This window comes from Lacerta agilis, chromosome 8 (assembly GCF_009819535.1).
Source record: "Lacerta agilis isolate rLacAgi1 chromosome 8, rLacAgi1.pri, whole genome shotgun sequence".
Lineage (NCBI taxonomy): Eukaryota > Metazoa > Chordata > Lepidosauria > Squamata > Lacertidae > Lacerta > Lacerta agilis.
The window spans coordinates 56,611,770-56,628,168 of NC_046319.1; the positions used below are offsets into that span (position 1 = coordinate 56,611,770).

Genomic DNA, 16,399 nt, shown 5'->3' on the forward strand with positions numbered 1-16,399 from the left:
ATCTACCAACACACACACATATACACACAAGCCACTGAAAAGTGCTGGTATGAAAACATAAATACCTCCTGAATTTCCAGTTTTCTAATTTTTTTAGGGTGTTTGTTTTTGTTTGAGTTTACGGATTGTTTTTTAAAGTGATGTCCTGGGCTGTTAGGATAGGTGAGGCTGGTTCTTACGTTTGCTACAGTAGGGAAAGGACCTTTTTGCTTTGCAGGCTTCCTCAATCTGTTGTGAAACTCCCAGAGGCAACACTTTCAAAATATGCTCAATCTAGGGCTCTTGTCATGATGGTAGGTCAAGACCACTACAATCAAGAGAAGGCTCTGAGGACTCCATTTCCAAACCTACAGCAGAGCCAAAGAATCCCCAGCTTCACCTCAGTCAGTATCTGAAGAATCAAGTGCAGCCACTTTAAGTACTAATGGCTCTCCATTTGCAGGTGGCCTTAGAAGTCATGACATGCATGCAGTGTATTCCTTCCAGGTAGCTCTTGATCTCTGCTGGACTGACATCCTCATCTGTTGCCATTCAGTGCCTTTATCAACCCCGAAAAGTGCTTTGCTTTGTTCAAAGCTATCCATGGTTCTGTTTCTGTGCCTGAACTCTTGTTCTGCCCAGTGGTGTAGTGTGGGTTGCCAGTGCCCGAGGCTGCATGGAGGGGGAGGGTGGGAGGGAGGCACGGAATACACATGCACATTCAACTGCTTAACAGCATCTGCATCACCCAGCCACAGAGGTAAGAAGAGTCATTCTATTGTCCGGAGAGGTCACTTTCTGGTTTGCATGGAGAAGCCGTTTTCAATGGAACCCAGTGAGGGAAGCATGTAGCACTTAGTGTTAAAATTTTGCACCTGGGGCAACTGCCCCTGTGGCCCCCACTATGCTACACCACTGGTTCTGCCTTCCCAGTCCTCCCTGTATACTTCCTCAGAACAGGACAGGCTTGAACCTGAATTTCTCCCAGCTCCTCTGGAAGCTGTCTGTGGCTCCACTCCCCTGCCTCAAAGCCTCTTCCACTTTGCTTTCTCAATGGACTTCACCCGGAACAGGATATAGCCTCTGATGAACTTCCAAGGCAATACTCCCTTCCCCGGCAGTATCCCAGAACAGGATTGTGGAGCCCCTTCCCCCACCCATCAAGGCCCTGATAAATGTTGTTAGTCTTTCTTATTAATTGATTGTAATCTCATCGATCACTTTAACATCCTGCATATAAAACGCCAAGCATAAACCTACAGATTCACCTCGAAATTTTGCCTTAAGTAAAATTGCTGAGCGGTTCTACTTTCAGATCTTCTGAAATGTCCCCCACTGTGTCGAGATATTCTTCACTAATTCCAGGCTTCCCAAAAGGTCATATATGTTGCTGGTGAGAGGCAGGACATGTCTAATAACCTGCTTTAGTGTTTTCTGCAGGTCTCAAGTATACAGAAACCTCTGAGAGGTTGCTCCAGTTTAATCAAAACTCCTTTCACTTCATTTGAAATTTTTCAGATGTGTAGGAATCTTCACATTTCCCCAGAAATGTTGCTTGCTGGTTGCTTCAGTTTTACAAAGAGCAGTTGTTTAAAGCCATTTGTCCAATATTTACCCATCATCCTTAAGAATACCAATGTGGGATTCACTTATCAATTTCCCATGGTTTGCACATAGTGGCAAGGTAGCATGCTGGTAACATGGGGAAAACAAAAGGTGCAAAAATGTGTGTGTGTGTGTTTGAAAAAACTGCTAAACGTGAGGGGAAGAAGGGAGAGGAAAAAATAAAACTAAAAAAACCAAAACTTGTTCAAAAGGGGTGCGACTTTAGACCATCTCAGCTTTATGAAATGTAAAGCTGTTGGGCTCTCCTGGTTGGTAACTTTTCTCAGGCAGTAATGATTTTCTAATTTGTTGGTGCAACCAGTGTCTGTCCTAAGAAGAAAAATATTGTCTAAGCAGGGCTGCTCTTGTCTCCAATGCCCCCTAATTCTACTAAGGATGATGGTTGAGGACCTGGATTTTTGTGAATTAAATGACAAGATATGGACCTCTTAGACAAATGTACAAATAGGAACTATGCTATTTTGCAGTGCTTCACTCAAAAGTTTATCTGTACTGAAATACACATCTAAATCTGTATTTTTGGGAGACAGTACACATTTAAGAATACGTATGGATATACTTTTTTTTTTAAAAAAATGAGCAGAAATGGAATGGGACAGGATTACAGGGAAAACATGCGAACATGATACAGACTGAAAAAAGACAGATTTATCCATTCCTAAATCCTATCCACTGGTCCATTTTTTCAGGGGTTTATATGTATACGTGGGTTCCATACATTAACTTTTGGAGATACCTTCAGCTTTCACCTTCTACATACTTGCCATGATGGTGCAACTACAGCTGATTTCAGCTCTAGTAGGCAAAAGGAGGCGGCTGAGAAGTCTCAAAAGCCTGGGCATCAAAAGTAGCCCTCTGCCACCGGCCAGGCAAGCACAAAGAAACATAAGGTGCTAGTTGCCTTTCCCCCATCATCTGTTGTTGTTCCTATTAAGTTATCAAGCACACAAACTTCTCTAGTGCCATACATACATTAAAAAGACATTATCTGTCAGACAGGAATTCTTTAGCTGTGATTCCTGCATTGCAGGGAGTTGGACTATATGACTCTTTGGCTCCCTTCCAATGCTACAATTTTATGATTCTATCTCTGATCATCATCTTCAGTGGCTAATTATTCCTTGTCCTCGTAACTTACAGGAAATATTAGAGGAGATTGAAATTCTCCCTCCCTTCGGCCTGCAAAATGACTGACATGGGTGGAGGCCAAGTAACCCTCAGAAGTGAGGGATAAGTGAAGAGGATTCCCACCAAGAGAAGTTGCATACGCTGCCCAAAGCTGGGGCCAAACACAAACAAACAAAAGAAAGAAAGGGTGTCAGCTTCACTTTAAGAAAGATTCCACTACTTGAAATCAAACAGCCAAATATCCCTCCGCTCACCATTCTTATTATTCTTGAACCTTAATTGGATAAAATCTCAAACACTGTGTTCCATTAGAGAAAGTTTGGTCAAAACCTTCCAATGTGCATTGCAGGCTTTGACCCAACTAAGCAAATAGCTCCAGTTTCCTTAGCAAGATTTGGGTCGGTTGGTGTCATCTACTTTTCAATTGGTCAGCTGTAACATGATGTGTATGTGGCGGTGGGAGATCACCATCTCAGAAAGGGGGAGGGGAAACATTTTCAGAACATGTACCACCATAAGGGAACTCAGCCTCTAAAGGAAACTGAAGAACTTACAATGACACACTGGGAGGGGCCGATCCCAAGTGCCATCCCCCTGACAGGTAAGAACATGGGTGCCCAGCAAGTAATATCCATGGTTGCACTGATATGAGACAGTTGTTCCAAAGCTGTATCTGTGAGGCCCACTCGGTTGCACTTGTCGGACGCTGTTTTCCAGGTGCCCAGGGTCAGTACAGTTTACAACTGCAAGCAAATCACAGAAAAAATAAATAAAAAGAAAAACAGAGGGTGTAACAAAGGGGAAAATATTCTTTTAAAACTAAAAAAGGGTGTTAAATTCTTACATCATACTTTTCCAAAATTTGGTTTCTTTTCCACAGTGCATTGAAATTAATGTGGTGGTGGAGTTTTTTGTGTGAAAAACGTATAATTATAATGTGATTTTTTTTAATTAAGTAAATATGGTCATTCACAGGGGAGAGGGCTCCCAATCCTGAAAAGAAATGGAGAGTTATAATATACATTGCCAGTGGGATTGTTCCAGGATTGGGGTCCAACCTCAACCCCAACCAAGAGAAAGGACCTTGTCAAGATGTGTGTGGGGGGATATTTGGCAAGGATATGGAAGGAAGGAGACAAAAGAAGGAAAGGGATGTGTGTGCCCAAGATGGGGGAATAGCAAAAGGGTGGGAATTCGAGAAGTGAACTTTAATAAAATATATAATGCTACAAGCTGATAGAATAGCCCTGGAGGGCTGAATAACAGGAACAACATTGAGGGCCTTGAGGTAGGAAATATCTCCACTTATGCCTGGCTGACCTGACCTTTGAAAATGTGCACTCATTCCTCATGTAAGCATTTTATTTTACACATCCCTTTATCCAAAGATCCTCAAGGTGGCTTACAAATCAAGCTGCCAAAACAATTCAAATTTCAATTAAAAATGATATAATCAGTAGATTAAACACTGATCAGCAACATATTAAAATGTAAAAGCATCCCTCCTGATCTCTTAACCATCTGCAAAACTCACCCCCCCCCAAAAAAGAACAACTCTCAGCCCTTCCTGAAAATCACCAGGGTTGGGGGTTGGGGGCTGTGCACCTCTTCAAGGAGTTGGTCCAGAGGAGGGATGGAAGGAAGGAAGAGGTGGGCACATCATAAATATCAGATTTTTAAATAGAAAGTATAAATTATTTAAAATGTCACGAACAACTCAAGCTATATACTGATCAACATTCATGCAACATCATGTAAGTGATAATTTGTACATTTCACAACCTGGAAGGGTAAAGCAATTTTCACCACAGTTACATACTGCATCATTTATATATTCTGTCAAAAGTCAGCTATTCAGGATTTGCTTTGGCACTTTCAGTTTGTTTTAATATCCATTTTTAAATATGCTCCACTCATTTCTGTGCTCCTGAGGAAGAGGACCTGTGAGAAAAATGCACTGCACATTCTTTACAAAATACATAGCTTCAAACATGAGACCCGACTCTCTTCCTTTGCTCCTGCATTCTTTTTGCCTCCCTGTCCTGCTTCTCTTTTGTGCAGTCTGGGGGGACAAGACTCCAGGCCCCTGAGATACCAGGATGAAGTGTCCCCCACCACCACCCCGATCTGCTTTTTATTCCTCCTCATGAATTATATTGGTTGACCCTTTTCTGAATCTTTTCCAAATCTAGAATATCCTTCTGTAGGTGAGGTGAACAGCACTGTACGCAGTATTCCAAATGCAGTTGCACCATAGATCTGTAAAATGGCATTTTGATATACTGGCAGTTTTATTAATAAAGAGCCAGTGTGGTGTAGTGGTTAAGAGCGGTAGACTTGTAATCTGGGGAATCGGGTTCGCTTCCCCGCTCCTCCACATGCAGCTGCTGGGTGACCTTGGGCTAGTCACACTTCTTTGAAGTCTCTCAGCCCCACTCACCTCACAGAGTGTTTGTTGTGGGGGAGGAAGGGAAAGGAGAATGTTAGCCGCTTTGAGACTCCTTAGGGTAGTGATAAAGCGGGATATCAAATCCAAACTACCCCCCTCTTCTTCTTCTTCTTCTTCTTCTTCTTCTTCTTCTTCTTCTTCTTCTTCTTCTACTTTTCAGTTCCTTTCCTAATAATCCCTAGCATGGAATCTGCCTTTTTCACTACTGCCCTGGTCTGTCACCTGGTCTTGATCCTGGTCTGTCACCGCCAATCCAGACCTCATGACTGTATATGTGAAATTAAATATTTTCCCCCTGACATCCATTTACATGTGTTTAACAAATGCAGGCACAAAGACAGAATACGAAAAGAAGAAGAGAAGGTTGACTTACTGCGGCAGGTGGGAAGAGCGTTACTCCACTGGCCATTTGCCAGGCATTGGGACTTGGATGTCCCTTCCAGGCGGTACCCAATGTTGCAGACAAACTTGGCCACATCATTCAGGTTGAACTGGTTGCCTTGCGTCAGGCCATTTGTTGGATTTCCCGGGTGACCGCAGGTTATGGCTGCCGCGAGAAAGCGGAGATGTTAGCCAGTCTGCCCTTGCTGGGTGGCTGAAGTATAGGTGCTTTTGGACAGGGGACAGAACGTAACGAGGTGGTATGGGCAAACTTTTTCAAGCACAGAGGATTGCTGCAGAGGAGAGACTCCTGGAACCATCAAGGAGCAAGTTATTTCCACTTCTTTGCCCCACTGCTAATGCTTTAATAATAATAATAATAATAATAATTCATTATTTATATCCTGCCCATCTGGCTGGGTTTCATCAAATATTAAAAGCTTCCCTAAACAGGGCTGCCTTCAGATGTCTTCTAAAAGTCAGATAGTTGCTTATTTCCTTGACATCTGATGGAAGGGCGTTCCACAGGGTGGGTGCCGCTACCGAGAAGGCCCTCTGCCTGGTTCCCTGTAACCTCACTTCTCGCAGTGAGGGAACCACCAGAAGGCCCTCGGCGCTGGTCCTCAGTGTCCAGGCTGAACGATGGGGGTGGAGTATTTACTCTTGCTTAACATTTTTATAGGGAATGTTCTTTGCCCTTTTGGCAGGAATGGAATGTATTTGGTTTTCCAATACTTTTGAAATGTTAAGGTTTCGTTTTTTAATTTTTAATATTTGCATTGTTTGTTATTTGTGATTATTCTTTCTGAGCCGCCTCAGGGGGCTTTTTCGGCCAAAAAGCAGCATGTAAATAAACAGTAGCATAACATAACTTATCCAATGTCAGTCCTACTCAGAGTAGATTTGTTTAAATTAATGAACTTGGCTTAGTTAGGTCCATTATTTCTTATGGCTATACTCTGAACAGCACTTGAGCAGTGACAGAATTTAAACCAAAATTGATCTTTAAAAATATATAAACATAAAAAGGGAAATAAAATAATTCTGCTGCCAGTAGGGATACACAGATCTGCCAAGTGTGGTTTCTCTCCTGTTCTCATTTTTTCCAATCTTAAGCTCAGTTTTCAATGTTTCTGCTTCAGCAAGGTATTCTATTTTTTAAGTCCACCTGTCCAACACCTTGGTGTGCATTTTCCCTAACATATACATTTTGTTACACTTCTTTTGTATGCTACAAATTTTAGGCAGCAATTTATCTTAATATATTCTTATCCCCCCCCCCAATATTTCTACAAATGCATGCATCTTTATGCACTCTTTCCCCAAATACCTGCATTCTTGTTTAGTTGTTTGTTTGTTTTTTATAAGGTTTTATTATTTTCCAATAAAACACCAAAAAACAAAATTAAACAACAACACAAGGCATAAAAACAACAATAAAAACAATAACAATAACAATACCAATAAACATAAAAAGAAAAAAGAACATATACATACCTTAACCATTACCTATCTTTATACTTTCCTTGTTACTAACTTCTTAATTTGGGGACTTCCCCCATTCCCTCCACTGTCTTCAAAGTCAAAAACATCTTAAAGGTAGCTTTATATCTTGTTCATTTAACAATTGCTCGAATTTTTGATATGCTTAACTTTACACAATCATAATCTTAGTCAACTATAAATCTTATCTTAATGTCAAAACTTAACTCCTATTTAACAAATAAATCATTCATTCAAAAATTTTCTTTTGCCAGTTTTATCAAATATAACCCTACTAAAGCCTCTAATTTATCTCTGCTCAAATATTCAATTTTACTGATTTAACTAAATAGTCTTTAAATTTTTTCCACTCTCGTGACACCGTCTCCTCCCTCTGGTCTCGGATTCTGCCGGTCAGTTCTGCGAGTTCCATGTATTCCATCATCTTCATCTGCCATTCTTCCACCGTTGGTATCTCTTCCCCTTTCCATGTTCTTGCCAATAATATTCTAGCTGCTGTTGTGGCATACATAAAAAACACTCTGTCCTGACTGGGTATCTCTTCGTTGGTCATGCTCAGAAGAAATGCCTCTGGTTTCTTACAAAAGGTAACTTTCATTACCTTCTTCAACTCATTGTAAATCTTATCCCAGAAAGCATTTACCGCTGGGCACAGCCACCACATATGATAAAAGGTACCTTTCGCATGTTTACATTTCCAACATACATCTGACATTTTGGTATTCATCTTAGCTATCTTAACTGGTGTCAAATACCATCTATAAACCATTTTCATTATGTTTTCTCTTAAACTATGACAAGCAGTAAATTTGATACCTTTTTGCCACAATCTCTCCCAGTCATCCATCATGATATTATGTCCTATATCTTTCGCCCAATCTATCATTGATGATTTAACCAGTTCATCTTTCGTATGCCACTCTAGCAAAAGATTATACATTTTGGAAAGGTTCTTAAAGTTCGATTCTATCAGTTCTGTTTCCAGTTTTGATTTTTCTACTTGAAAACCAACTTTTTTGTCCATCTTAAATGTTTCAAATACCTGATGATAGTGCAGCCAGTCGGGGACCTGGCTTTTCACCTGATCATAGCTTTTTAGCTTAAAAGAGTCCCCTTCCTGCTGCAATATGTCCATATATCTTAACCAGTTTGCAGACATGTTCGGTCTCTTATAGGCCTTGGCCTCCACTGGAGAGATCCATCTAGGGGTCTTTCTCTCTAACAAGTCTTTATATCTAGTCCAAACCTGATACAAAGATTTTCTAACTATATGAGTCTTAAAAGTTCTGTGGATCTTAACCTTGTCGTACCAAAGGTATGCGTGCCACCCAAACATATTATCATGACCTTCCAAGTCCAACACATCGACGTTCTCTAACTTAAACCAATCTTTTAGCCAGCAAAAGGCCGCTGCTTCAAAGTAAAGTCTTAAGTCTGGCAGGGCAAAGCCTCCTCTGTCTTTAGAATCTGTTAAGATCTTAAATTTTATTCTTGGCTTTTTGCCCTGCCATATAAATTTCGATAGGTCCTTTTGCCATTTCTTAAAACAGTCTAGTTTATCCAAAATTGGTATGGCTTGGAATAAAAACAGCATCCTTGGTAGGACATTCATTTTAACCACTGCTATTCTTCCCATTAACGATAGTTTAAGTCTTGTCCAGATCTCCATGTCTTTTTTTATCTCCATCCACAGTTTTTCATAGTTATCCTTATACAGGTTCAAGTTCTTATTTGTGAGATTGATACCTAGATATTTTACAGATTTGACAAAATTGAGGCCTGTGGCTTCTTGGATTCTTTGAATCTGTTCTGCACTCATATTTTTACCTAAAACTTTGGTTTTCTGCTTATTTAATTTGAAGCCAGCTACAAGTCCAAATTGTTCAATTAATTCCAAAGCTCTGGGGACACTGCTTTCTGGTTCTTGCAGGGATAGCATCAAATCGTCCGCGAAGGCGCGTAATTTGTATTCCTTCTCTCCCACCTTAATTCCTTTTGTCTGTTTATCTTTCCGAATCATATTTAGAAGGACTTCCAGGACCGTAATGAAAAGTAAAGGGGAAATAGGGCACCCTTGTCTTGTTCCTTTCTCTACTTCAATCTCCTCCGATATCACACTGTTCACAATGACTTTTGCTCTTTGTTCTGTATAAATGGCCTTAATGCCATTTAAGAATTTTTCTCCAACTCCCATTTTTTCCAAATTCTTTTTCATAAATATCCAAGATACTTTATCAAAAGCTTTCTCTGCATCAACAAACAATAGTGCTGCATCTGTATTTATATCTCTCTCCAGTTTTTCTAAAATGTCCACAATAATTCTCGTATTATTACTTATTTGTCTTCCTGGTAAGAAACCTGCTTGGTCTCTATGAATATGATCTTTCAGCACTCTTTTCAACCTTGTAGCCAGAACATTTGCAAAAATTTTATAATCCACATTCAAAAGGGATATTGGACGGTAGTTTTTCATTAGAGTCTTATCAGTATCTGGTTTTAATATCAGTGTGATAAAGGCTTCTTTCCACGTTTCTGGTGCCCTATTTCCTTCTAGTATTCCATTGCAAATTTCTCTTAACGGCTGTGATAGCCAGTCTTTCAATGTCTTATAATATTTTGCTGTTAATCCATCCGGTCCTGGAGCCTTCCCCAATTGCATGTTGTTTATTGCATCTTCTATTTCTTGTGTCGTTATTGGGTGGTTGAGAGTTATTAATTTTTCCTCTGGGACCTTTTGCAATCCATTCTTTTCTAGAAATCGGTCTATCTCTGCTTCATCTATCTTCTCCTCCTTGTACAGTTGCTTATAGAATCTCTGAAAACACCATCTGATTTCCTCCGGTTTCTCTACATTTTTTCCATTTACTACCAATTTACTGATGACATTTGCCTTTTGTCTTTTCTTTAATTGCCAAGCTAGTAGTTTTCCACATTTATTTGCAGATTCAAATGTTCTTTGTTTCATCATTTTCACTTTCCATTCGATATCTTGATTCATAATATTCGCATATTGAGATTGCAAGTATTTAATTTCTTTTTGGATTTTGACGCATCTGGGATGTCCTCTTAATTCTTTTTCCTTTCCTTTGATTAATTTCAACAATCTCTCCATTTCTGCATTTTGTTGTTTCTTCTTTTTTGCCTTTTCACTAATGAGGAATCCTCTCATTACTGCTTTACTTGCATCCCAAGCAATCCTTTTCTCCACTTCTGAGTTCCAATTAATTTGAAAATATTCTTTCATCTTTTTCGCCGCTCTTTCTACTAGCTTGGTATCTCTCATCAATGCATCATCCATTCTCCACCTGAAAGAATCCTTGGAAATCATTTTTAGATTTACCTGCACCGGATTATGGTCTGAAAGCGTTTTGGGACCGATTTCTGCTTTTTGTAATTTTGGAGCCAATTCATTCGAGATCCAGATATAATCTATCCTCGACCATGACTGCTGCGATTCACTGAAGTACGTTGCCTCTGTTTCTGTGGGGTTTTTTAATCTCCAAGAGTCCACCAAATTCAGATTGTCCACCATTTCAAAAAAAGTCTTTGGGAGTTTCCCATCATTTGTTAGTTTTGTTCTTTGAGATCTATCCATTAATGTGGAAACTGCCCCATTAAAATCTCCGAGGCAAACTACCTTATAGTCCAAATAATCCAGCAGCAAATCATGTATTTTTTTGTAAAAAATCGACTTTCCATCATTTGGTGCATAAAGTCCCAGAATCAAAATTTTTTCGCCTTGTACGTTAATTTCAATTGCGATGTATCTCCCTTCTTCATCTTTAAATAGCTGTCTTGGGCTATATTTCTCCTTTGCATAAATCACTACTCCTCTCTTCTTGACCTTGTCCGATGATATGAACTCTTGGCCTAATTTTTTGTTCTGTAGTAGTCTTCTGTGACGCCGGACTATGTGGGTTTCCTGTAAACATATTATGTCCAAATTCTTCTTTTCTATGCTGTAAAATACTCTGCGTCTCTTTGGTCTCTGGTTCAATCCCCGAACATTCCAAGTCATTAACTTGAGCGCCATTTCTTTGTTTATTCCTCTCCTCCAGTTGCCTCTCCTTTCTTTTCTTGTTCTGGATCTTGGCTTGGTCCTGGTGATCCCGACGGTGGTGGGAATACCTCTGGAAACTTGTAGAGCTGTGCTGGATCTAATGGGGTTCCTTTAAAGAATTCCAGATGCTTGTCCAAGAACTTTTGCTTTTCCGCCAGGGACCTTATTTTTATCTTTTTCCCTTCAAACGTAAATGCCAGGCCTTCTGGAAATTCCCAACTGAAGGAGATTTTTCTTCTTCTTAGCTCCGTCACCAGGTCGTTATAAGGAGCTCTTTTTTCCAAAAAAAATCTGGGGATATCCTTATAAAAAATTACTTTGTTCTGCTGTACCACCAGGTTGTTTCTGTAGTGTAAATCCAGAAAATAATCTCTGTCGTATCTATCATGCAGCACAATCAAACAGTCACTGACTGTTTTAGTGCTTTTCTTTCCTCTGGAGCCTCTTGGTCCAAATCTGAAGGCCTTCACTATGCGTGCTGAGACATTCACCTCTTCTAACTCCCAAAAAGTTGAAAATAGTTCCACAATATAGGCTCTTAGGTCTTCCCCCTCCAATTCTGGAAGACCCCTTATTCTTATGTTTCCTTCCCTCTGATGTAGTTGCAGAAAAGCAAGAGACTCTTCCACAGTTCTCTGCCGTGTTCCAATATTTTCTAGCTGCTCCAAATCTAAATTGTCCAGTTTTTCCTCCACCTTTTTTATTTTTTCTCTGACCACTTTGATTTCCTCAGAGTCCTTTTTTAACGTAGTCACCTCCTGCCCAATTTTATTAATTTCTTCTCTGTTCTTTTTTACATTTTCCTCAATTTGACCAATTGATTTTTCTAAAATCTGGGTAGAGGTTTTAATATCAGCCTTAATATCCACTTGGAGTTTTTCAATTGCAGAGTTGACTGTGGTATTCACTGATGCACCAATAGTGTTCACCGATTCTTGTGTTTGCTTCAACCCATCGGTGACGCTTTTCAAACCTGCTGCAATTTCTGCAACACTTGCAACCAATTTCTCCATTTGTTCCTGCAGGGTTAAGGAAACAGAGCCTTTCCTTTTTTCAGAGCCAGTTCCTTTAGATCTAAGTTCCATTCCCTGTGGGCTCTGTAACTGTAATCTCAAGGTCACTCCAGTTGCTGTAGTGACAATCTCAGACATTCACAGCAGAAGACCAACAGTCCCAAAAGTAAACACCAGGTGGCCTGCAGCTAGCTTCTGAGAACAAAGAGGCTGCTGAGCCAGGAATCCACAACAGTCCAGCAATCCAACTTTTAGGCAAGAGTTCAGATTTTTCAAAAGTTATAAGTTCCTTAAAGCCAAGAAGAGTCTATTTTAAATAGCCCAAGTCAGTATCTGTTTCTCACTTGCAATGTAACCACCAAGTCTATAAAATAGCTTGTATCTGGCTGCAAAAGAGTCAAAGTATCTCCACTGGTAAACAGTCACTGTAACACTGGAACACCAACAAAGAAAAAATGGCAACAATATATCCCAGCCCGCTACTGACCCGGAATCCTAATCCAGAGGGTGAGGGGCTTCTTCTTTTGCCATATCAACTGTTTTTGGATCTTTAAACAAACTTTAAACAACTTTTAAATCACTTTTAAGAAGTTTGGCAGAGTTCGCAAAACTTTCCCGTTAGCCGCGGCTTTGATCTTTTAGCGCTACCAAGCTCGCGCAAACAGTTCAAAGGGAACAGGCTTCCTTTTAAAGTTTCCTCTGCAAGCAGTGCTCTTTAAACTTGTAGAATAATCCAATATTTTAACTTACAGAGTTTCTTTGGAAGTTTCTATGTAGGAAGTGCCGGGTGCTCAAGTCTGGCGGGATCGCTGCTTTGATCCTCCGCAGGCAGTCGCTTCTTCAGTCCCGTGCTGGGGCTCCGCTCACCCGATTCTCCCCCTTACGAGGGTAAATCAGGAGCGGAGACAGCACGTCTGGGACCCACGAAGCCGTCGGTCCACGGGACGCTCTTCCCGTGGCTTTAAGGGACCCGTGGCGCAGGCACGGAGATCCCTATCGCCTAACGGAGGACGGAGCCATCGGACTCCCGTCCGCCATTGACTCGGCACCTAACCGGAAGTCCGAATTACTCTCCATCTTTATGCACTCTTTCCCCAAATACCTGCATTCTTGTTTAGTTGTTTGGTTGGAAAAATGCATTTGCAAAATTTGGAGATGTGCACATTTCGAAAGAGTGCTGCATTTTGAAAAAAAACAAAACAAAATAAAAAATAAAAAAAATCCTTCCAGTGGTCTCTAAGGTGCTACTGGAAGGAATTTTTTATTTATTTATTATTTTGTTTTGACTATGGCAGACCAACACGGCTACCTACCTGTAACTGCTGCATGTTTGAAATGTGAATTAGGTAGGTTTACCCAATGATGGAAAGTAAACCCAAATTTCTTCCCCATCCCTACAATGGTAAACCTACCCCGCCTCACAAAATCCTGAACTGTTTTCTGCCCCTTCGAAATGCAGGTCCAGGAGGGCCCCTGCTAGTGGACCCACTTTTTTCCTTGACAGATACCCAACACTGCTGACCCTGCCTGTTTGCCCCTTTCTGATGGGACGTGACTGCACCACATACAACTCTATAGTAAAGATAGCAACATACTTACGCACACAGACAGGAGTCTTTCCAGACCAGCGGTGGTCTTGCTGGCAGATCCGGACAGACATCCCAATGAGTCGGAAGCCAGGGTTACACTGGTACACCACACTGCCCCGGTAGTTGTAGTTCTCACCATTTATTTGGCCATTGACGATGGGGCCAGGTTCGCCACAGTGACCCGCTAGGCAGAAACCAAACCGGGGGGGGGGGGATCAGACACAGCTATTGGTTTTCCCTAAAAACAGAATATGGTCCTCTGAACCTATACTTGATTTTTTATTAATGATTTTAATATCTCTTTGTAAACCACTTGCTTTTTTACTACTAGAGGTATAAATGTATAAATAATTGCAATTCTGGGGTACGTTTTGAAAAAAACTTGAGCTTATCTTGCAGAGGTAAGGTAGAAAATGTAGACCATAAAGTGCTAAACTAGTGTGGGTACCCAGTTGTGGTACCTTCCAGATGTTGCTTGACTCCTGACTCCCAACCAGTGCAGGCAGTGATCAGGGATGGTGGCAATGGGACTGCAAAATATCTAGGGGACACTACAATTTCCCTAAGAGAAAAAATACTAGAAGGATAGGCACCTGCAAATCAGACGCAAGGCTGGAAATAAATAAAATTAGAAGAATAGGGCATTTCTAATACATCTGCGGTAGATGTAGGGTAGTTTGTTACTTATAAGGTAATGCTAGCAGTAAGAAACATGAATCATACTTTTTCTTTTCCCCAAAATCAGTGTCAAATGGAATTTTTTAAAGTCTAAATGATTTGGGGAACTTTCTCAATTTAAATTTAGATTATTTGCAGTTCCAAAACTTGTTATGTTGAACTTACTCCAGGATTGTCCTGTTTTTTTTATTATTATATTGGCTATTGGCTAGAAACAATAAAAACATTATATCATTAGCTTATCATTAATAAATTGATGCCACTCCAAGGACAAACATCAGGTAACCCCAACATCTGGGGAGAAATTCTCAAAGCAACTGTTCTTTCACAAGAATGTTAGAAATATCCCAATCAGGTAGTCAGAAGGACTGATGGGATTCATTACAGTTCTCTTAGTTGCTTTATTAAGATCATTCATTGGCTTTTCCCAGCAGGGAGAGATAATAAAGGAAGTTCAAGGTAAGTTTCAATCTAAGAAACAAACTAAATAGTGTAATGCAAGTAAGAAAAACCACATATATTTTCTTTTACTGTGCATGCCAATGCAGCGTTTCAGATACCAGCTGGTTAGCAATGGCAACTAGAGATTAATCAACCAATGCTTGATTTAAGCTTGCAGCCTCCATTCCAAATCTACATGCCGCAGAAATACAGCTTTAATTGTGTTCATCAGGGCTACAAACAATGTGCAGTTTAGCATCTCAAAAGCAGCAAAACATTACTCAAGCACCTACCCAGGCATGTCACTTCCAATCCACTCCAGAGGCCGTTTGCCATGCACTCCCGCACACGTGAGCCCACCAAGGTGTAACCGGTATTGCAGGAGAAGATGGCAGTAGCACCATAAATGGTCAGGGTCCCAATCTTGTTCCCATTGGGTGGTACAGGCAGATCTCCACAGGAGATAACTGGAGGGGGAGGGAAAACATCCTAGTGAAGGACAAAGCAACTTGGGTAGAAGGAATAAGCAATAGTCTCCTGCTAGGAATACTCTGCTCACAAAGCTGGATTAATGATTGCTTACATAAAGAGCTCATTTTTGCAGGAAGTTTCTACCATACTGAACATCAGAGAATGCTTCACTCAAGGCATCCACAAGTTTTGTTTTGTAAAAATCTAATTAGCAAAATATTTATATACAGCTTCTTGCAGACCAAGTCAGGCACCACAAATGGGTTTTGTGTGTGTGCACAAATGTCCACGTGTCTGCATGTCTGTGGTGTGAAGCTCTTGACAGAATAGGTAAATTATCTGGTGCGGTGTGCTGTGGTCCACAATTTAAACTTAATGGATTCATCACCTATGATCTCCAAAGAAGCTCACATTGTTTTTTACATACACAGATGCAGGTAGGTAGAACAGGAAAACAAATAAAATGAGTTGCAGGTAGCTGTCAATTTGCAGCAGAAGTTTTAAAGAGCCAGAGCAACCTTGGGCTTGTATACCAAAACAGAAACTGCTAGTGATGCCACCAGAACTCTTAATTATAATCGTGTTCTGCCAGTCCCATAATACAGATCAAAGGTTATTTCCCTCCAAAGTTCTTCTACAGCTCAGATTACAAAATGAGACTCTGTACACGCAGCTATTTTTAGTCTGTATTTCGGAATCAATTAGTGCTCACACAGAGCTAATCAGACAATCCAAAGAGAGTCAGCCTCTCTCTCTCTCTCCCTCCCTCCCCCCCCCCCACCCCTTGAGGCTCCATACACTGGTAGTGATGCCCAGCAATGCTCATAATGTTTAGGATTAAGGAGCAGTGCAGCGTATAGCCAGGAATACAAAAAACAAACAAACCCAAATTAAAACTGAAGCCAATCTACTATAGCACAACCAATATTACATGCCATTTTATAACTTGTTACGTGAAAATAAATTTCCTTAGCCCTGTATTTTCCTCAAAAAATACTCCATTGCTATGAAAAGCTGGCAAAGAAGATATTTTAGTGTTACCATAGCACTGCCATCAACACTTTGTTGCCCTTTGGTTATT

The 16,399-nt window shown here is 40.5% G+C and overlaps 1 protein-coding gene across 1 annotated transcript in view; it reads right to left on the reverse strand.

Moving 5' to 3' along the window:
- The window catches only part of CSMD2 (CUB and Sushi multiple domains 2), a 512,122-nt gene that overhangs the window by 36,115 nt on the left and 459,608 nt on the right, over positions 1-16,399 (reverse strand). The window contains 4 exon segments of the mRNA XM_033157666.1: positions 3,288-3,476; positions 5,556-5,729; positions 13,739-13,912; positions 15,141-15,314. Of these exon segments, the coding sequence (XP_033013557.1) occupies positions 3,288-3,476; positions 5,556-5,729; positions 13,739-13,912; positions 15,141-15,314 (711 nt within the window).